Source organism: Passer domesticus, chromosome 33 (genome assembly GCF_036417665.1).
Source record: "Passer domesticus isolate bPasDom1 chromosome 33, bPasDom1.hap1, whole genome shotgun sequence".
Lineage (NCBI taxonomy): Eukaryota > Metazoa > Chordata > Aves > Passeriformes > Passeridae > Passer > Passer domesticus.
Genome location: NC_087506.1, coordinates 2,940,537 through 2,958,817, shown reverse-complemented (window position 1 = coordinate 2,958,817; position 18,281 = coordinate 2,940,537). Strand labels below are relative to the sequence as shown.

Sequence of the window (18,281 nt, the reverse complement as noted above, 5' to 3'; positions counted from 1 at the left end):
ATCAAGAAGAGCAAAGTCAAGGGACCTGCTCAAGAGATCCAGTTTCTGGGAGTGAAGTGGCAAGACGGACGACGTCAGATTCCCACTGATGTCATCAACAAGATCACAGCAATGTCTCCACCATCCAACAAGAAGGAAACACAAGCTTTCCTAGGCGCCATTGGTTTTCGGAGAATGCACATTCCTGAGTACAGTCAGTTCGTGAGCCCTCTCTATCTAGTCACCCGTAAGAAGAACATTTTCCGCTGGAGCCCTGAGCAGCAACAAGCCTTCGTCCAGATTAAGCAGGAGATCGCTCACGCGGTAACCCTTGGCCCAGTCAGGACAGGACCAGATGTGAAGAATGTGCTCTACTCTGCAGCCGGGAACCATGGTTTGTCCTGGAGCCTGTGGCAGAAGGTGCCTGGGGAGACTCGAGGCTAACCACTAAGATTTTGGAGTCGAAGCTAAAGAGGGTCTGAAGCCAAACATATTCCAACAGAGAAGGAAATTTTAGCAGCCTATGAAGGAGTCCAAGCTGCCTCAGAGGTAATAGGCACCGAAGCACAACTCCTCCTGGTACCCCGACTACCAGTACTGGAGTGGATGTTCAAAGCAAAGGTTCCCTCTACCCACCATGCCACCAGTGCTACATGGAATAAGTAGATTGCTCTCATAACACAGCGCGCCCGTATTGGAAAGCTGAATTGCCCTGGGATTCTGGAAATAATTACAAACTGGCCAGAAGGTGAAAACTTCAGTCTCACTGATGAAGAGGAACAAGAAGTGACAGGTGCTGAAGAAGCTCCTCCATATAACCAACTGCCAGCGGAAGAAACACAATATGCTCTTTTTACAGATGGTTCCTGTCGCATGGTAGGAATGAATCGGAAGTGGAAAGCAGCTGTATGGAGCCCCACACGACAGGTTGCAGAGGCCACTGAAGGAGAAGGTGGATCAAGCCAACTTGCTGAACTCAAAGCTGTTCAACTGGCCTTGGACATTGTTGAAAGAGAGAGGTGGCCAAAGCTCTACCTCTACACTGATTCATGGATGGCAGCCAACGCTCTGTGGGGATGGCTGGAGAGGTGGAAAGAGGCTAATTGGCAGCGTAGAGGAAAACCAGTTTGGGCTGTTGAAGAGTGGAAAGACATCGCTACCAGGGTAGGGAGGCTACCTGTGAAGGTCCGCCATGCAGATGCCCATGTCCCCAAGAGTAGAGCCAATGAGGAGCACAAAAACAATGAGCAAATATACCAGGCTGCAAAGATAGGCGTGTCCAAGATAGACCTAGACTGGGAGCACAAGGGAGAGTTATTCCTAGCTCGAGGGGCCCATGATGCCTCAGGTCATCAGGGCAGAGAGATGCCACCTATAAGTGGGCACGAGACTGAGGGGTGGATTTAACCATGGACAGTATTTCTCAGGTTATCCATGGCTGTGAGACGTGTGCTGCCGTCAAACAGGCCAAGAGGGTGAAGCCCCTATGGTATGGTGGGCGGTGGTCCAAGTACAAGTATGGGGAGGCCTGGCAGATTGACTACAACACACTGCCCCAGACACGCCAAGGCAAGCGCTACGTGCTCACAATGGTAGAAGCCACCACGGGATGGTTGGAGACCTATCCTGTGCCTCATGCTACTGCCCAGAACACCATCCTGTGTCTTGAAAAGCAAGTCCTGTGGAGACATGGTACCCCTGAGAGGATTGAGTCAGACAACGGGACTCATTTCAAGAACAGCCTTATCAGCACCTGGACCAGAGAATATGGCATTGAGTGGGTGTACCGTATCCCCTACCATGCACCAGCTTCGGGCAAAGTGGAAAGGTACAATGGGCTGCTAAAAAGCACCTTAAAAGCTTTAGGTGAGGGATCTTTCAAAAATTGGGAGCAGCATCTGGCAAAGGCCACCTGGTTAGTTAATACCCGAGGCTCTACTAACCAAGTGGGCCCTGCCCAATCTGAGCCTTTGCACAGTATGGATGGAAACAAAGTCCCAGTGGTACATGTCAGGGGTTTGTTAGGGAAGACAGTTTGGATCAATCCTGCCTCGAGTACAGACAAATCCATTCACGGGGTTGTTTTTGCTCAGGAACCAGGTTGCACATGGTGGATAATGCAAAAAGATGGAAGAACACGATGTGTACCTCAGGGAGATCTGATTGTTGGGTGAGAACCATGTATAAATATCACTGTTTGATGAATGTTGCCACCATTGTCTGTCTATAGCTGTATATTAGATGTATAATGTATGTGTTTGTAGACTTAAAATATATATTAGTTTTAGTAGTAAGCCGACGATATGGGGATAAGGGGTGGAATGTCCTGGGTTGACTATATGACGCTTTAATCCCCAATCGTCTTGTTCTCTTTATACTGAATAATAATTTTTTCACCTTTAAGACTCTCTTCCAGACAGTGGAGAGGGCAGGGAAGAAGCACACAGTTTGTTTTCAGACTGCTCTCACTCCTCCACATTCCTGCTCCTGGACTGTGTTGTCTGCGGATGGACAGACAGCCGGACAGAGCTCCTTTTTTCCCTTTTTCTTGCTTTTAGTTAGTTTTAGCTAGCTGAGGCAAAGAAGTTCTCCGGATTGTGATTTTTTTCCTTTTTTCTTGGACCTGTTCAAGCCTGCTCTGCACTGAACACCCAGAAGAGCACCGGCAGCTCCACCTGTGGCCCCTGGCCGGGCCTGGGCAGCAGCATTTCCAGCACCAGAGAGACTGATCAGAGACTGAGTGAGCCGAGCTGCAACCCGGGGAGGGGACTGTTCTGAGTTTGCTTTCCTTGGATCAGTGAGAAGTTTTATTGCTTAATATTGTTTGGTTTCTATTGTTTAATAAACAGGTTTCTTTCCATTTTTCTGCAAGGAGATATTTTCTCCCGAACTGGTTGGAGGGGGGAGGGGCAATTGAGTCTGCTTTTGTAGAGAAGCCCCTTTGGGGGTTATCTCCCAAACTTGCCCTAAACCAGGACAAATACAGTTAGTGGCGCCCAACGCGTGGCTTGAGAAAATGGAAAAAAACCTTTTATTGATTGTAGATGTCCCTGTCCATGATGTCCACTGGTCCTGGAAGAAAAGCAAGTGCCACGGTCGGCAGACACTGGCACAGCAGCAGGACTCTGCTACCAGAACTGAGCCTGGCTGGGTCTGGGATGGAGCTTGTGCGGAGCAAAGCAGGCACAGGACAGGCTGTGGATGGCCACCAGAATCCAGTGCCCTGGGTACAATGTCCCTGAGCAGGGAGCACCCAGCCCAGCCCCAGCCTGGCAGCAGGAGACCCACTCTGCCTGTCCTGCTGCTGGCATTGCTCTTCAGCCCAAGATCATGACCTCTTCCTCACCTTTTCAATCAATGTCCATGTCCTCAATGGACTCTTCCATATCAACATCCATCTCCTCTTCCTCATCCACATCCACGTCCATCTCTTCCTCTCCAGAGTCTTCTCCATCAATTTCCATCTCCTCATCCATATCAATCTTTGTATCCACCTCCATCTCCTCCTCTCCGTCTGGGACAGCCTGCAGAGGTAGCAAAACCTCAGAGTGGGCTCCCTGTCCCACTCCATCCCCCCAGAGCTCCAGCCCACCTGGGCAGGTGGGGGGTGTCCACCTCCATGGAATGGCACCATACCTTCCTCAGGACAAAGGGGAGCATCCTGCAGGGCTGGATGATGAAATCCAGGCACTCAGGAGCTGTCAGGAATGATCGGGGTATCGGGGGGATAAGAAGAGTGAAAGGCGAGGGCAGGAGCAAGGTGCAGAGCGTGTCAACACAGCGGCCAACGGTTGTGTTGTGCCCTTTGCTGGGCGCTGGACGTTCCAGCTGGAGCGTGGGCTGTGACATCACAGTTCCCAGGCTCCATCTGAAGTGGACAGTGGAGACCATGGAATGATGGAGTCCCTGAATGGTTGGGCTTGGAAGGGAGCCTGAAGAAACATCTTGTTCCAAGCTGAGCAATCTTCCCCCAGAGCAGGCTGCTCAGAGCCCTGTTCCCAAGGATGGGGCATGCACAGCCTCTGTGCACAGCCTGGGCCAGTGCCCCACCACCCCCAGTGGAAAAGAGCAGCTTCCTTAGATGCAGCTTCCATCAACCTGCTGCAGCTGAAAGCCATCCCCCTTGTCCTGTCAGCACAGGCCCTGCTGAACACTCTGTCCCCTTCTTTCCTGTGGGAGCCTTCCAGTCCTGCACAGCCACAGTGAGGCCTCCCAGCGTCTCCTCTCTCCAGGCTGAGCATCCCCAGCCCCACTTGCCCAGCAGTCAGTCACATCAGGGCCAGTCAAGGCTGAAGGGTAGCAAATAGCATCAGGAACTGAGAGATGCAAGCTTTAGACCCAGGTTTGTCTCTAAATGTACAAAATTAATAACAGTGGATGGGAAGATGGTGGGACACTGGTTCTGTTCTAACTGGTGATTTATTTTTCTTCTTTTCTGTCATGCTGACCCAGGTTTTTCTGTTTGAAAGGAAGCTTGGCACAATGTCCATTGTCTTCTCCATTTGTGAAACACCAAGCGGAGTCTGGGCAGGCTGATGATGCAGAGCAAAACCTGAAAATATACTAGTGATCCTGAGCCTGGGGGATGCAGCTAAACCCAGCCAAAAGGAATTTCTGAAAAGCTGATCCTGGTTTATATTTTCTTGAGTTTGGCTATGCCAACTTCCCCAGTCATTTCTAAAAAAGCAAACAAAAACTCAAGCCAATTCAGACAAAAACCCAAACAAACAAACACACAAACAAACCCACGCAAACCAATCCAACAACTAGATAAAAAACCCCAAATAAAACCAAAGGGATTGAGGAGTTAGTATTAGTGGTGAGAATAGCACATCAGGCAAATGGCTGCTTCCCACAGGATCACCATCAAAAGCCACATAGAACAGGTGCTCCAAAATATACCCAACAGCAGAAAAAGAAAAAGTGATGCACGGCAACTTTGGGGGCAGCTCCACATTCAGGTGAAGGATGAGCACGCAGTGGTACAGATCCAGCATTGCCCACCCTCCAGGCTGCTCTTTGCTCCTGATGAAAGACCCTTGCAGGACTGTGGCCCCTCTCAGTGCAGTGTCAGTCACTGCCAGAGCTCTCAGCTGAGCCACTGGCATTTCCAGAGTGACATCCAGCCACAATCCTGCTGCCTGCTGAGCACCTGTGGAAGATCCTGAGCATTTTCATGCCTAGCAGCACAAAACAGCTCAGGCTTTCTCTGAACTGGTTTTCAGGAGAGGTTTCCATATCCCTGTGAGATCTGTTCATCCCTCAACATGTCTGACTTGATGTACAACGAAGTATTGGGTTCCTCCCTTCCTTCCTCCTGTGTGCCAGTGAGAAACCATCCATGGGAATGGAGGATGTTGTGTGCAGGGCAATGTATTCCTGGCTTGCCATTCTGCTTCACTGTCACTCAGTTGAACATGGTCCCTATCTAAGAAGGACTTCGAAGAAATGGGTAGGAATTTTGGCTCTGAGAGGAGCAGAAAGCATATTTTCTAGACCACATTGCCAGCAGATGCCGTTTGCCTGGCAGAACAGTGATTGCCACTCATCTTCCTGGGAAGAATGTCAAGACCCATTCAGAGATCCCAGGTTCAGCTGGCCTTTGGCTTTGTCTGTCTCATTTCACACATCCACTTTCAAGGGCCATTAGAAGAGGCACATGTCTGCCTTGCTACCCAGAAGTGCTGTAGTTATTCCCAGGAAAAAAAAAAAAAAAAAAAAAAAAAATTGGCTGTCCTGTGGTGTGGTAGAAATCCCATCACAACTGTGACTCTGTGAGCAAAGACAACTGCTGCTTTTTGGGGCTGTAACAGCTGAGAGTGTGGCAGAGCAGGTTTGATATTCTTTTTAGAGTCCTGAAAACATTGTTCCCAAACAATCTTTCTCTCCTGTCTTCTGTCATCAACTGTGGAACAGAGGAAATGGAAGGGATCAGAGGTTTGTTTAAATTTGCGCTTATTTTTAAGTCTTCAAATAGTGTCAGCTCGATGCGTGATACTTTAGAAATTGGATGAGTAGCACCTATTTCATCCCAGCGAGAGGTGGGATTGAAGACTTCCAACAACAGAAACACTGGATGTGCAAGAGCTCAGTTTTCCACCCCTCACACAAGTAACTTGCTGTACTATTTTCAGCAGCCTCAGCCAGATCGATTAAAATACTGCTCCAAACAACAACAGAATGAAAATCTTCCACCAAATGGGGAAAAGGAAGAAAAGTGGGCCGCAGCCCTTTCTTCAGAGCTTGTGTTGATTTTGCCAAGTCAGATGCAAACAAGGTTTGCCATATTTCTTTCCCAGAAAAATGCAGCTATTGAATAGAAATCTATCTCTGAGGCTGCTAAGTTGGGTGCGATTTTAGAGCTGGGAGGAGCAAAACAGGTTCCAGAGAAGCCGTGGTTGTGTCACCCTTGGAAGTGTTCAGGGCCAGGTTGGATGGGGCTTGGAGCAACCTTATTAGCGGAAGGTGTCCTGAGTCTGGTGAGTCCCTGAAAAGAAACTTTTGGTTTTCCTGAAATGCTGCCTTTGCAAGGGGAGGTCACAACTACCCCACCTAATTTGAAATGCCCTGAGCAGAACCCAACTGTGTTTTCTCACAGGTGAGGAGGGATTTTCACTTGTATTTTATGGGGGATTTTCACAGTGCAGAGCAAGAGCAGCTGAATGGGTTTGACAGGCAAAGATGGCCAGTGTGACAGCAGCTTAATTCCATGGAGCTTTTCCTTCTGTGATCCCGTACAACCTGAGGCAGCACTCTGGGGCTCTTGAACCTGGCAGCTGGGCAAGTTAATCATTGGAACAAGTGATAAATTACCCTGCTCCACTCTCTTGAGCATGGATGTGATGAGCCTTAAGTAAACCTGTGAGCACTTGTCAGGATGGGAGCTTGTTCTTTGCCAGGGAGGAGGGAGAAAATATTGCTTGGAGTAAATAAAGCAACTCTGCTTCCCCTGGAAGAGGAAAAGAAGGAAATAAATATGTGAATGCTGGATGGAGTCATTTGCACAAGGCTATATCTTGTCTGCTATGCAGGAATGTTCCAAATAAACCAGGCTTCTCCTGATCATTATTTTTCTGGGTTTCCACCACATGATACAAGAGACTCTCAATAGATCCCTGTCTCCCCACCCCCAGCGCCGCGGCCTCCCCCAGAGGATGTTCCACGAGATCGACCCCAGAGCGTGACACGGGGACGGGGGGCCGAGGCCCTGGGGGGTGGGACAGGGGGACAGGGACCCCCGGCAGCGTCCCTGTGTCCCCCAGGGCCAGAGCCTGGGCCAGGGCTCCTTCACCCTGTTACAAACGAGGGCTTGAGAGCACTGAAAAAATCCCAGGAAAGATATCAGCAAAAAAACGTATTTAATATTAAGTGACAGCACCACAAAAATTCCTCGGCAAGAGTCACTCTGCTCCTGACTGGACACTTCAGGCACACAGAGGAAACAATCCAACAACAAAACCAAACCAAACCAAACCCAGGCAATCAAACCAGAAATGAGTAACAAATCCTATGGAAAAGGTAGTTTTCAATCCTGTGGAAAAGAACTGTCCCTCTTGGCCAGGTGATCATTGCCAAAATTGAAGTTTCACCTCCAACATTCCCTGTTGTGACAGGCTGGAGGAGATTGTTGGCTGGAAACATCTTGTGTGTGGGGGAGGAAGAAGCAGGTCCACCTTGTCCTGCCCTGAAACCCCAGTGCTGCCCTGCCCTGGAACCCCAATCCCCCCAGTGCCTCTATCCCAGCACAGCAGTGGCTGCCAGTCTCTGCCACAGCACAGGCAATGCTCCACAGCCACCTCTGGAGCCCCAGCCCAGCTCCTGAGTGACCAAATGAGTCCAAGTCCCACCTGGGAGAAGGGCCCAGCAAGACCAAGGGGTATTGAAGGCTGACCACAAGGCAAGCACACATCTTGACCCTGCAGCCTCTTGGAATTTCTGTCTGAACGCTGCTGGAATCCAGGAGTTGGTATCTCTGTGTGTGCTTCTTAAATCTTATTTTTCTCTCTTTCTATGTCGACTTCTATTTCTCTCCTCTGGCGAATTTTGATGAACTTAAAGTTTATCAGGCTTAGAGTTTGTCAAGTGGAATGGCCAAGTTAATGCTTCAGAAATTTTTTTTTGTTGATTGAATGTCATATTAAACCTTTTGCCATAGTTTCTCTGATTTTCTAGAGTTGCCAATAAAAGCTGCTTTGAGCTCCTCAAAATCTCTTGTACTGGTATTTCTCCAGTGCCTCCAACTCAGAGGACACAAACAATTGTAATTCCTTTTAAATGTCTCCTTGAGACAGTTGTTTGGGGGATGGGAGTCAGGGCTTGTCTGTCCTGCTTGGCACAGCACAGGCAGGGCTTTCCCATCCACATTCCACACTCCATTGCCCAGCTGGAGCCGCTGGTGCTTCTGAGTTCTGCTGGCCCAGCCCCAGGGACGCTCTCCTTGTCTGCCCATTCCCCCACGGTCTCTGGGCAGGGATGGCCTCAATGGGGGCTGCTGACATCCTCAGCAACTTGGAGGCTGCTGCTGGATTTCACTGCTGCAGAGGCTTGTTCAGCCTTCAGCTCTTCAGTGCAGGAATTCAGTGTCCCAGGGCTCATTAACATTCAGAACACGTTAATAAGCCAAGCCTTTGGGAATAATTTGATTTTAGCTTTCAAATCTTGTGTGGTGAATTCAACACATTTCATAAGTGTATTCAAAGTGAATATATAATTGAATGAATATTTACAAAGAGAGTGAGAAAACATGTTTTAGGTCCTAATTTGTTTTTTCCTGATGATAAATTGATATGTGCAATCTCCAATTGGCACTGAATCCAAGTACCTCCTCATGTAGTTTGAATAGATATGAATATCAAGACCCTCCATGGCTGACAATCAGACTCTGTCCCTACCCTCACCCCACCATTTCCCCCATCCAAGCCCTGGCACTCAGAGCAGCCTTGTGCAAATCTGAGCTCCCTCCAGACCAGGCTGCACCTGCAGCTTTCAGCTGCTTGGCTCCAACTCCCACCTGCTTTCCTTGGAGAAGGATCTGCCTGAGACACAGAGGGATGTTCATTTACTGTCAGCCAACAAAGCCAAGAGAAGGCACAGCTCCATCAAATGCAAAAGTCATTCTTCTCCCTGGCTCTGCCCTGGCCCTGATCCCCACAGCCTGTCCTGTTTCCTTCATCCCTCCTTTGCCAGGCACTTTCTGGGACAAGGGAGCTCTGCTCTGGCTATGGAGGGAGATCCAAGTGCAGCCACTGGAGTGGGAACCACAACTCAGCAGGTTTGTGTCCTTTGAGGGACCAGGAACTGGTGAGACTCAGAGGCACAGAAGGGTTTCTCTTCATGGCCAATATAAAAAATGTGAACATGATAAAATTTAAGAAATATCAAACCCCTTCCCTAACTACCTTGTGATATCCCAGCAACATCTGACATGTCCACCATCCACAAGGGATTGCCATACAGGAAGGATTTTAGACAGAGACTTAAGAAGAGGTGATAGAAAAGATAAAACTACAACTAAGATGCTGACTAGAGAGGTATTTAAACTTCAGAGAAATTGGGCAAGTCCCTGAAGCTCGAAGCATGAAGCCTGGGATGCACATTGGAATGACCTGAGAACAGCTGCAGGAAATAATCTGGGAGCAAGGGGAAGGGCATAGATCCAGCTGCCCTAATGAAGAGATGTCCTTAGACACGGCCATTTTAACAGGAGAGCTGCAAACACCTGAAGGACAGGGTCATGAAATATTAGAGTGAATATTGGTGGCTCATGTAGAAGGGAAGATCAGAATTTCTTCTCCTGCCATCAGTTGAAGAATCCAGTAGATCCAGGAAATTCCTGCTCATGGTGGGAATACTTTGCCATTTCTTCAAAGCACTCAAGTGACCCAGATAATAAAGATTCACTTGTTTATTATGAAAGTAACAAGTGTTAAAACCTGTGCCCCTTTCCAGGCAGACATCAGCTGTGTGCCCATAAACAGGCAGTGCCACTTGTACCCTGAGGTGCTCAGCTGGGATTGGATCTCTCTGAGAGCACCTGAGGGAGAGCAGAGCACCTTGCAAGCTGCAGGTCCCTGAGAGCCCTGCAGGGCTCCTGTCCCATTAACATCTGCTCTGCTCCAGTCTGAAACAGGGCCCAGCATGGTGCCGGGGTCATCAGAGAGCTGAGGTGTGTGCTGGAATTCCATGCTCTCCCCATCCTGCAGCAGCCCTGCATTTCCCTGCTCCAGCCTTGGTCTCCAGCACAGCCATGGAGGCTCTTTGGGCTCCTGACTCTTCCTGCAGCCCCCAAGGGCAGCTGAGCTCTGCCTGTGGCACAGTCAGCCCTGGCCAGCGCAGGCCATGCTCAGCAATTGCTTGTGTGTGCCTGGCCTTGCTGTCAGCCCCGGCAGTGGCTGCGTGGCCCCTTGGTGGCCCTGTGCTGGCCCAGCCATGGTGGCCCAGCCCCTGTGCAGGCCCAGTCCAGGCCAGGAGCATTGCGGCTGGGAACGGCCCCTGTGCCTTGGGACCCACAGCAGCCTTGGGGCTCTGTGCCCCATGGCCTCCCTGCTGGGCAGCCTCTGCCAGCTCCTGCACAGCCCCTGGCACCTGTGGGCCTGCACAGACAGCCCTGCACCGGGCTCTGCCGGCCTCTGGGCCGGCAGAGAGGCTGGCCAGGGCTGGCCATGGCCGGGAACAGGCCCTGAGCCCTGCAGGAGGATGGAGCTGGGCCACAGCCAAACTCAGCCCAGGGCAAAGCTGGGCTCAGCAGCCAGGGCTGCCAAGGGCTGGGCACAGAGGCTGGTGGTGACAAATGTCCTGGGCTCCCTCCCTGCTCTGTCCGTGCCCCCAAGGGCACAGAGCAGCCTCCTCTCTGGGGCACTTGCCTGTTTGCAATGCCTTGCACAGGCGCTGGCCCTGCCCCACAAGGCCTGGCCTGAGTCCTGCCCCTGCACGCTCAGCCAGGCTGAGATGGACACTGATGGTTTCTGGGGCAGGCTCTCTGAGCCCAGCCCAGCTCCCTGCAAGCTCTGCCAGCTGCCCTGAGCTCTGGGCAGCACCAAGGGCCTCTCCCCAGCCCAGCCCAGCCGGCTCTGGCTCCACAGCTCTGCTCAGGCCAGGCTGCTCTGGCCACTGGCCCCACGGCCTCAGCCCCTGCCAAGGGCACAGCAGCAGCTGCAGCTCACACAGGACTCTGCCCCAGCCATGGGGGAAGGTGCTGGGCCAAGGCCAAAGGAGGCTCCCTGGCTGCCCTGCTCCCCTCTGGCTCAGGTGCTGAGAGCTCTGCAGCCCCTGCTGCCATCCCATGTGCCCAGGGCAGCACAAAAGCCCCGGCCTTGGGGCCCTCAAGAGCTGCTCCTGCTCCAGGCCCAGGGCCCATCCCAAATCTGGGGCAGCCACAAAGCTGTGCCCATTGCTGTTCATTGCTGCTCTGATGGGGATGGATCCTCAGCCACTTGGAGGTTGATGATGAATTTTCCTACACCCAAGGCCTCTTCTTTCTTGAGCTCTTCAGTTCAGGAATTCAGTGAGAAAAGCTCATAAACATTTGTTCAACATGCCCAAAGAAGAAAAGCCATTTGGAATAACAGAAGTTTTCAAGTTTTCTGTAATTAATTAGACAGATATCTGAAGTGTATTCAAAGTGTATATAGTGTCTTGAAAACAATGCAGAGAGAACAGTTTGTTCTGTATAATTTTTTTTCCTGTTTATAGATCAATATCAGCAATGTCCAGTTGATATTGACCCCCAGCACCTTCTAATGCAGACTGAATAGCTATGAAAATCAAGACCCTTCATGGCTGAGAATCAATCAGACTGTGTCTCCTGCCCCCTCCCAACCATTTCCCTCATCCAACCCCTGGCACTCCGAAGGACCAGGAATGGTGTCGCCAGCAGGACCAGGAGAGCAATTCTTCCCCTGTGCTGGGCACTGGTTGGGCAGCACCTCGGGTGCTGTGTCCAGTTCTGGGACCCCAAATTTAGCAAGAATTGGAGGGGCTGGAGTGTGTCCAGAGAAGGGCAACAAGGCTGGTGAAGGGTCTGGAGCAAAAATCCTGTGAAGAGAGGCTGAGGGAGCTGGAGTTGTTTATCCTGGAAAAGAGGAAGCCCGGGGGAGACAAGGTGGTGTCAGGGCACAGGTTGGACTTGATGATCTCCAAGGTCTTTTCCAACCTTGATGATTCTGGGATTCTCTGAAACCACCCTTGCAGCAGTTGCACGATGAGCCCTGGGCCTCCTCTTCAGAAGCTCCAGCAGCCCAGGTGCCTCAGCTTCTCCTCCCAGCTCCAAAGCCCATCCTGTCAGTCCTGCAGAGCCTCTGCAGCTCCTCCTCACTGCCCAGAACAGGGAGCCCCACAGGCAGACACAGCAGCCCAGATGTGCCCCCCTGGCCTGTGGTGCCTCTGGCAAGGGAGCAGCACCAGGCACTGCAGGAGCCTGCAGACAATTCCTGCAGCACTTGGAGGATGATCCTGCTCCCCAAGGGACGTTCCCATGGTGCCAAGTCAGGAACTGCAATGGGGAGTGGGGCCAGAGAGGAAAGGGCAAACAGGGATGGGTTTTTTGCACGGGAGGGAACAGGGGTGGGCAACAGGAAGAAATTTGTACCAAAAAAAAGGGGAAAAAAAGCAAAGGTGAAGCCAAGGAAATGCTCAGGGCAGTTTGGGGGTGGCTGCCAGGCTGCCCTGGCTCTGAGCAACAACATCTGCAGTGGGACAGGAAACTCCTAGCTAATGGGAACAAAGTTTCTGGCTGACTGCAGAGGCCAGGACAAAGCTGAGTGGTTTCCCTGCTGTCCCCAGCCCTTGCTGGCCCCAGGGGCTGATGGCATTTGTGCTCCCTCAGGTTCATGTCCCCACAGCACCAGCATGGGGGTGCTCCTGCCTGCTCTGTGCAATGCAAACAGGGGCTCCTGAGCCAGTGCTGCCGTGGCTGTGCCTGCAAGGCTGCGGCACCTCTGTGAGCTGGGGGAGAGGCCAGGGCTGCAGAGGGGGGATGTTGTTGGCAGCTCCATGAGGACGCTCTGGGATGCTGCCCTGGGCTGTGCAGCACCCTGGGGATGGATCAGCCCCTGCTCTGCTGCTCCTTCCCATCTCCCTAGGGCCCTTGCAGAGCCCCAGCCATGCTGTTTGCCCCCAGCCTGCCCACGGCCAGCCTGGGGCTGCTCACCCTGGGGCTTTTCTGTGCTGAGCGTTGGCCTGGCCGTGTTCTTGAGAGAGCCTGGGCAAGGAGCCTGGAGCCCCCAGGGCCTGGCCTGAGGCGTCAGCGCTGCCCCAGCAGTGCCCATGGCCTGTCCCTGCTGCAGCCCCGGCACTGCCACCCCCAGGACTGTGCCCGGCCCCGAGAGCACTCAGGCCCTGCAGCAACACCAGGGCCACCAGGGCAGCGGGGCAGGGCCACGGCAGCAGCACTGGCAACACCAAGTGCTGCTGCTGCTGCTGCTGGGCACAGCTGCTGTGCCAGCACTGATCTGCCCCAGCTCTGCACACCGACATTGCTGCTGCAGCTCCAGAGAAGGCAAGAATAGGGGGATCTCTGCAGAAATCTTTGCTGGGAGATCCTTTAGTTCCTTTAAAACCTTTGAGACTGCAGCCCCTCATTGGCACTGTCTGTGGCCACAGGGAAGGTGGAGAGAAACAAAGTCAGAGATGGCAGAAACAATCGTCTAGCTTTAGGAAGAATATTTAAAAAGGAAAACGACAGGGAAATCAAAGAACCAAACCAAAAGAGCTAGAAAAGATGACTTTTATTACAAGTGATTTGCCGAAACTGGCAATCACTTTAATGCTTCCTAAGATGTCCAGTGATCAGTCTCCTCACTGCAGCCTTGAGCTCCTGGTTCCTCAGGCTGTAGATGAGGGCATTCAGGGCTGGAGGCACCAGCGAATACAGAACTGACACCAACAGATCCAGGCATGCAGAGGAAATGGAGGAGGGTTTCAGGTAGGCAAGTACTGCAGTGCTGAGAAATGCATTTCTCCTGCATTTTCCCTTTTCAGATTCTTTCCGTCATCTCCTGAGAGCTACAGTTTGTTCTGGTGCTTTTTATGAACTGATTGTACTCTTGATTTAGATGGAGACTGTGGAATTGTTTTCAGATGTAGAAGAATCTGGACTGAAGACAGAAACAAACTCCCTGTCAGCCCATTTTCATCTTCTAGATCATTTTCAAGATGTCCTTGGGGGTGTTGGAATGATTATCACACAGCTCTCCACTTCTGGCTGCAGGCTCTAGAGTTTGTTTCTCTGCATTCAGTCAGGCTTGCATTCCCTAAGAGTTCTTGTTAACCTGTCATGTTTTCTCAGGGTAGAACAGTAACAATGAAAACCTTACCAATGGCACAACTGCCCAGCCCACAAGGAAAAGAAAAGAACAAGCTGTCAAATTCTTCAAATATTTCTCCTGCTTTGCTGCAAGTGTTGTGCTGCACCCACAGTGTGGAAAGCTGCAGTTGGTGGCACACCTTGTGACAGAAGCTGCACCTCGTTCTCCGGGAAAGGTTCTTGGAAAAAACAAACAGGACTGAGGAGAAGACTCTGGAAAAACTGAAAGAGCTTTTAAGAAATTAAATGAAAATTGAAACAATTCAAGACGTTTTTCTCGATTTATTTTTATGCTCCCCTTTCCCATCTTGCACTAGTTGTCCATCCCATTAATTCCAAACAGATCTCACTTCTAAGATCCATGAGTTGGCAAGTTTTAGACATTTTAAGATACCATGACCTAGACACACTTTGGCTTCCCCTGTTTTTCTTGGAAATCAATGCTGGAGAGGTAAGTGCAGTGCTTGGGTCAGGTACAAATTCTGCATTCAGGGAATGCGCTCTGAGAGTGTTTGACCCTCAGCAGGGACAATGCACAGCAGTGACCGAGGGGATTCCTGAGCCACTGTGCAGGAGTCCAGACTCTGGCTCTTGGCTGAACTCGGCAAAGTTCCCGTGTTTGGACAGGCTCAGGGGCTGCCCTCGGGGAACGTGGGGCTCGGGGCGGGGGTGAGCGGGCAACGGACAAACGGACACGGGGACAAACGGCCCCGGAGCTTCAGTTGCGGCAGCGGCAGCAGCGGCAGCAGCAGCGGCAGCAGCAGCGGCAGCAGCAGCAGCGGCAGCAGCAGCGACAGAAGAAACTTTTAGAGTCTCTTCTCCTCTCCCTCTCCCGCTGTCCCGTACCTCTCCCTCTCTCCCTTTCCCGCCGTCCCTCTCCTCTCCCCGCCTCCCTCTCCCCGTGCCGGGCTGGGCCATGCCCCCTGCCCGCCCCCAGCCCCGGGCGGGGCTGCCCCGTGCCCGCCCCCGGCCGTCCCGCCGCCGCCTGGCCTCAGCCCGGCTCTGGCCGTGCTGGCGCTGGCGCTGCTGGGCGGGCGTCAATGCCTGGGGCTGGGGCGGCTTCGCCGGCTTTTGGCTCCGCCTGGCCCGAGCCCGGCCCCGGCCCCGACGCAGGGTCCAGTCCCGGCCCCGACCCCGAGCCCGGCCCCGGCCCCGGCTCCTCCCGGGGCCCGCGGAGGACACAGGCGGCGTTGCCTCTCCCGCCGCCTCCGCTGCGGCTTGCCCGGCCCGAGCTCCGCCGCTCGGCAGCGCAGCCGCCGGCCCCGAGCCTCCCGTGTCGCGTTCTGAAAACCGAACGCCGGGGGATGGCCGGGCCGGGGCGGGTGAGGGGCGCTCGGGGGCCGTTGCTGGCCCCGTGCCGAGCGCTGACAGCCGCGTCCCGCCCGCAGGGAAGGCGCAGGAGGCCCTGCAGGAGCGCTACCGCCTGGGTTCCCTGCTGGGGCGCGGAGGATTTGGCAGCGTCTGGTCAGCGACGCGGCTCTCGGATGGTGCCCCGGTGAGCGGCGGGGCCGGCGGTGGGCGGAGTAGGAGGAGGAGGACAAGGAGGAGAAGGTCAGGGTGCGGCGGGACGGGCGTTGAGCTCAGCCTGCTGCTCTCCCTTGCTCGCAGGTGGCCATCAAACGCGTGCCGCGGGATCGCATCCGGCACTGGAGCGAGCTGGTGAGTGAGCGGGGCCAGCGGCAGAAGCCGGGCCGTGCCGGGCGGTGAGGAGCCGGGGCCTGGCATGGTGGGAGCCACCAGGAGACCTGCGGGGAGAGCGGGCGTGGGCTGAACAGGGCATGCAGAGCATCCCAGGCTGGCTGAGGGGTCCCAGAGCCCTGGCACGGCCTCAGCTCCACTGATGGCATCGCGCTCCTCCTGCAGCCCGACGGCACCAGCGCGCCCCTGGAGATCGTGCTGCTGGCCAAGGTGTCCTGTGGCTGTGCTGGTGTCATTCAGCTCCTGGAGTGGCTTGAGCTCCCCGACAGCTTCTTGATGGTGCTGGAGCGTCCAGAACGGTGCCAGGAGCTGTCGGATTTCCTGGCGGAGCGGAGGTTCCTGCCGGAGGAGGAGGCGCGGGGGCTGTTCCGCCAGGTGCTGGAGGCCGTGCGGCACTGCACCAGCTGCGGGGTCCTGCACAGGGACATCAAGCCTCAGAACATCGTGCTTGACCTGGCCAGCGGGCAGCTGAAACTGATCGACTTTGGCTGTGGTGCTTTCCTCCAAGACACAGCCTACACCCAGTTTGCAGGTGAGCCCTCGCAGGGGATGCTCCTGGGCATATCATGGCCCAGCCTGGGTGTAGCACCGGGGCTTCCCCCTACTGCAGCTGGGATGGGATTAATGCTGGAGCCAAGTTCATTTGGTTGGGGTGTGAGGGAGGCCAGCTCCCAGCCCTGCTGACAGCCTTCAGTACCCACTGTGGCCTGGGCTGGGGCTGGAGCTGGTGCAGCCAGCCCGACAAAAACCCCCATGGGGGTTTTTCTCCCCCATGGGAGAGGGGGGTCTGAACCCATGCCCTGGATGGTTTGGTGTGCAGGGGAGGAGGGGCTTGGACTGCTCCACTCCCCTTGTTTGCCTTGGCTTATTAACATTTTTTGGGGGCCCATGCAGGCAGAGAGGAGAGTGGGTTTTCTCCACCAGTGGGTGGGTTTTTCCTTTCTGTGTCATGGTTGGGCCTTCCCAGGGTTTCTGCTGCCCTCTTCCAGCACCAGTGGCTTCTTTTCCAGCCCTGAGTTTGTACACAAGTCCCAGGTGATGGTGAGAGGGCAGCGGTCACCCCGTGTGTTGCTAGAGCAGCCCCCACATGCCCAGGGATGCTGGGGCCAGGCTCTGGGAGCAGCAGCATCCCCCTGCTGAGCTCTGTCTGTGTTCCACAGGAACCCTGGCCTACAGCCCTCCAGAGTGGACCCAGCACCAAAGCTACCATGGCGAGGCAGCGACGATCTGGTCCCTGGGCCTCCTGCTGTACCAGCTGGTTGTGGGGAAGCACCCGTTCAGGAGGGGCCAGGAGATCATCTGGGGGCGCATCTTGTTCCCATCACGGCTCTCTCAAGGTGGATCCTCATCTCTGGGCACAGGGGGAATACCAGTGCTGGGAGACAGCAGCGGGCTGATGGGCATCCTGCTCTGGCAGCTGCTGAGGAGGTGGCACATGTCCTGCTCTCCTCTAAACAGAGAATCCATGGGGAAGTTTAGGCCCAGGTCTGGGCTCACCCAGTATGGCCTGGGCACAGGAACAGGGGGAAACTTCTCCAAGTGACTGGTGATTTCTGGTTTGTCTCCCCAGAATGCCAAGATGTCATTAAGAGGTGTTTGTCCATGCAACCCTTGGACAGGCCATCATTAGAAGAGCTTTTCTGCCATCCTTGGGTGCAGGGTGCTCCTCGGCCCTAGAAGATGAGAGAGATCCATGTGCACAGTTGGATCCAGGGGCCTGGCAGGTAGGAGCTCCACACATTTCTTGGCACTCAGTGGCAAAGCAAACCAGACTGGTTTTGTCCTGCCTGTAGCTCTGAGCAGGGGTCAGCAGAAGGGAACATGCAGCTCTTGGGCTGGAGCTGAGCTGGAGATCTGGTGTGGCAAGCACTGGTGGCCACCATCCCCCCTGGTTTTGCTTGTCTGGTTCATGGATGGCTGGGGCCCTGGGCAGAGCCCTGACAGCCTGGTCTGGTCCCAGGGAGGCGAAGGAGCTCCTGGAGAAGCTGTACCAGGTGGGGCTGCTGCTGGAGACAGCAAGGACAACCTCAAGGACAACAATCTCTTCCTTGGCCTGGCCAGCTGAAGATGATGGACTTGGATTCTGGCAGCTTCTCTAAAGACACACTCCACACCCAATTTGCAGGTGAGTTCCACAGCCAGGGGGATGCTCCCAGATCTGGGCATGGCATGGCCTGGCTGGGCACCAAAGGTTCCCCCCTTTGCTGGGAGGGATGCAACAAATTCTTCGGTCGACTGCCCAGCTGCTTTTTGGCTCTGGGCAGCTGCTGAGGGCTGGATGTGCCATGGCTGGCTGCAGGCT

The 18,281-nt window shown here is 53.8% G+C and overlaps 1 protein-coding gene and 2 long non-coding RNA genes across 5 annotated transcripts in view; 2 read left to right on the top strand and 1 right to left on the bottom strand.

Moving 5' to 3' along the window:
• LOC135288501 (uncharacterized) overlaps positions 1 to 3,766 on the bottom strand; it is a 447,298-nt gene extending 443,532 nt beyond the window's left edge. For all 3 annotated transcript variants that reach the window (XR_010351565.1, XR_010351564.1, XR_010351563.1), the window contains exons 1-2: positions 3,616 to 3,766; positions 3,326 to 3,503 (exon numbers count right to left, since the gene is read on the bottom strand). This is a non-coding gene — a long non-coding RNA (uncharacterized LOC135288501). The remainder of the gene's footprint in view (positions 1 to 3,325; positions 3,504 to 3,615) is intronic.
• Positions 3,767 to 3,865: 99 nt separating this feature from the next.
• LOC135288510 (uncharacterized) lies at positions 3,866 to 6,973 on the top strand. Its single transcript, XR_010351579.1, has 2 exons — positions 3,866 to 4,321; positions 4,432 to 6,973. It is a non-coding gene; the product is annotated as an uncharacterized LOC135288510 (long non-coding RNA).
• Positions 6,974 to 7,067: 94 nt separating this feature from the next.
• LOC135288477 (serine/threonine-protein kinase pim-1-like) lies at positions 7,068 to 18,281 on the top strand. Its single transcript, XM_064401865.1, has 7 exons — positions 7,068 to 7,159; positions 15,653 to 15,776; positions 15,890 to 15,940; positions 16,145 to 16,511; positions 17,140 to 17,316; positions 17,550 to 17,703; positions 17,940 to 18,281. The coding sequence occupies exons 1-6, from the start codon at positions 7,068 to 7,070 to the stop codon at positions 17,654 to 17,656; spliced, it is 918 nt and encodes a 305-aa protein (XP_064257935.1). The 3' UTR covers positions 17,657 to 17,703; positions 17,940 to 18,281.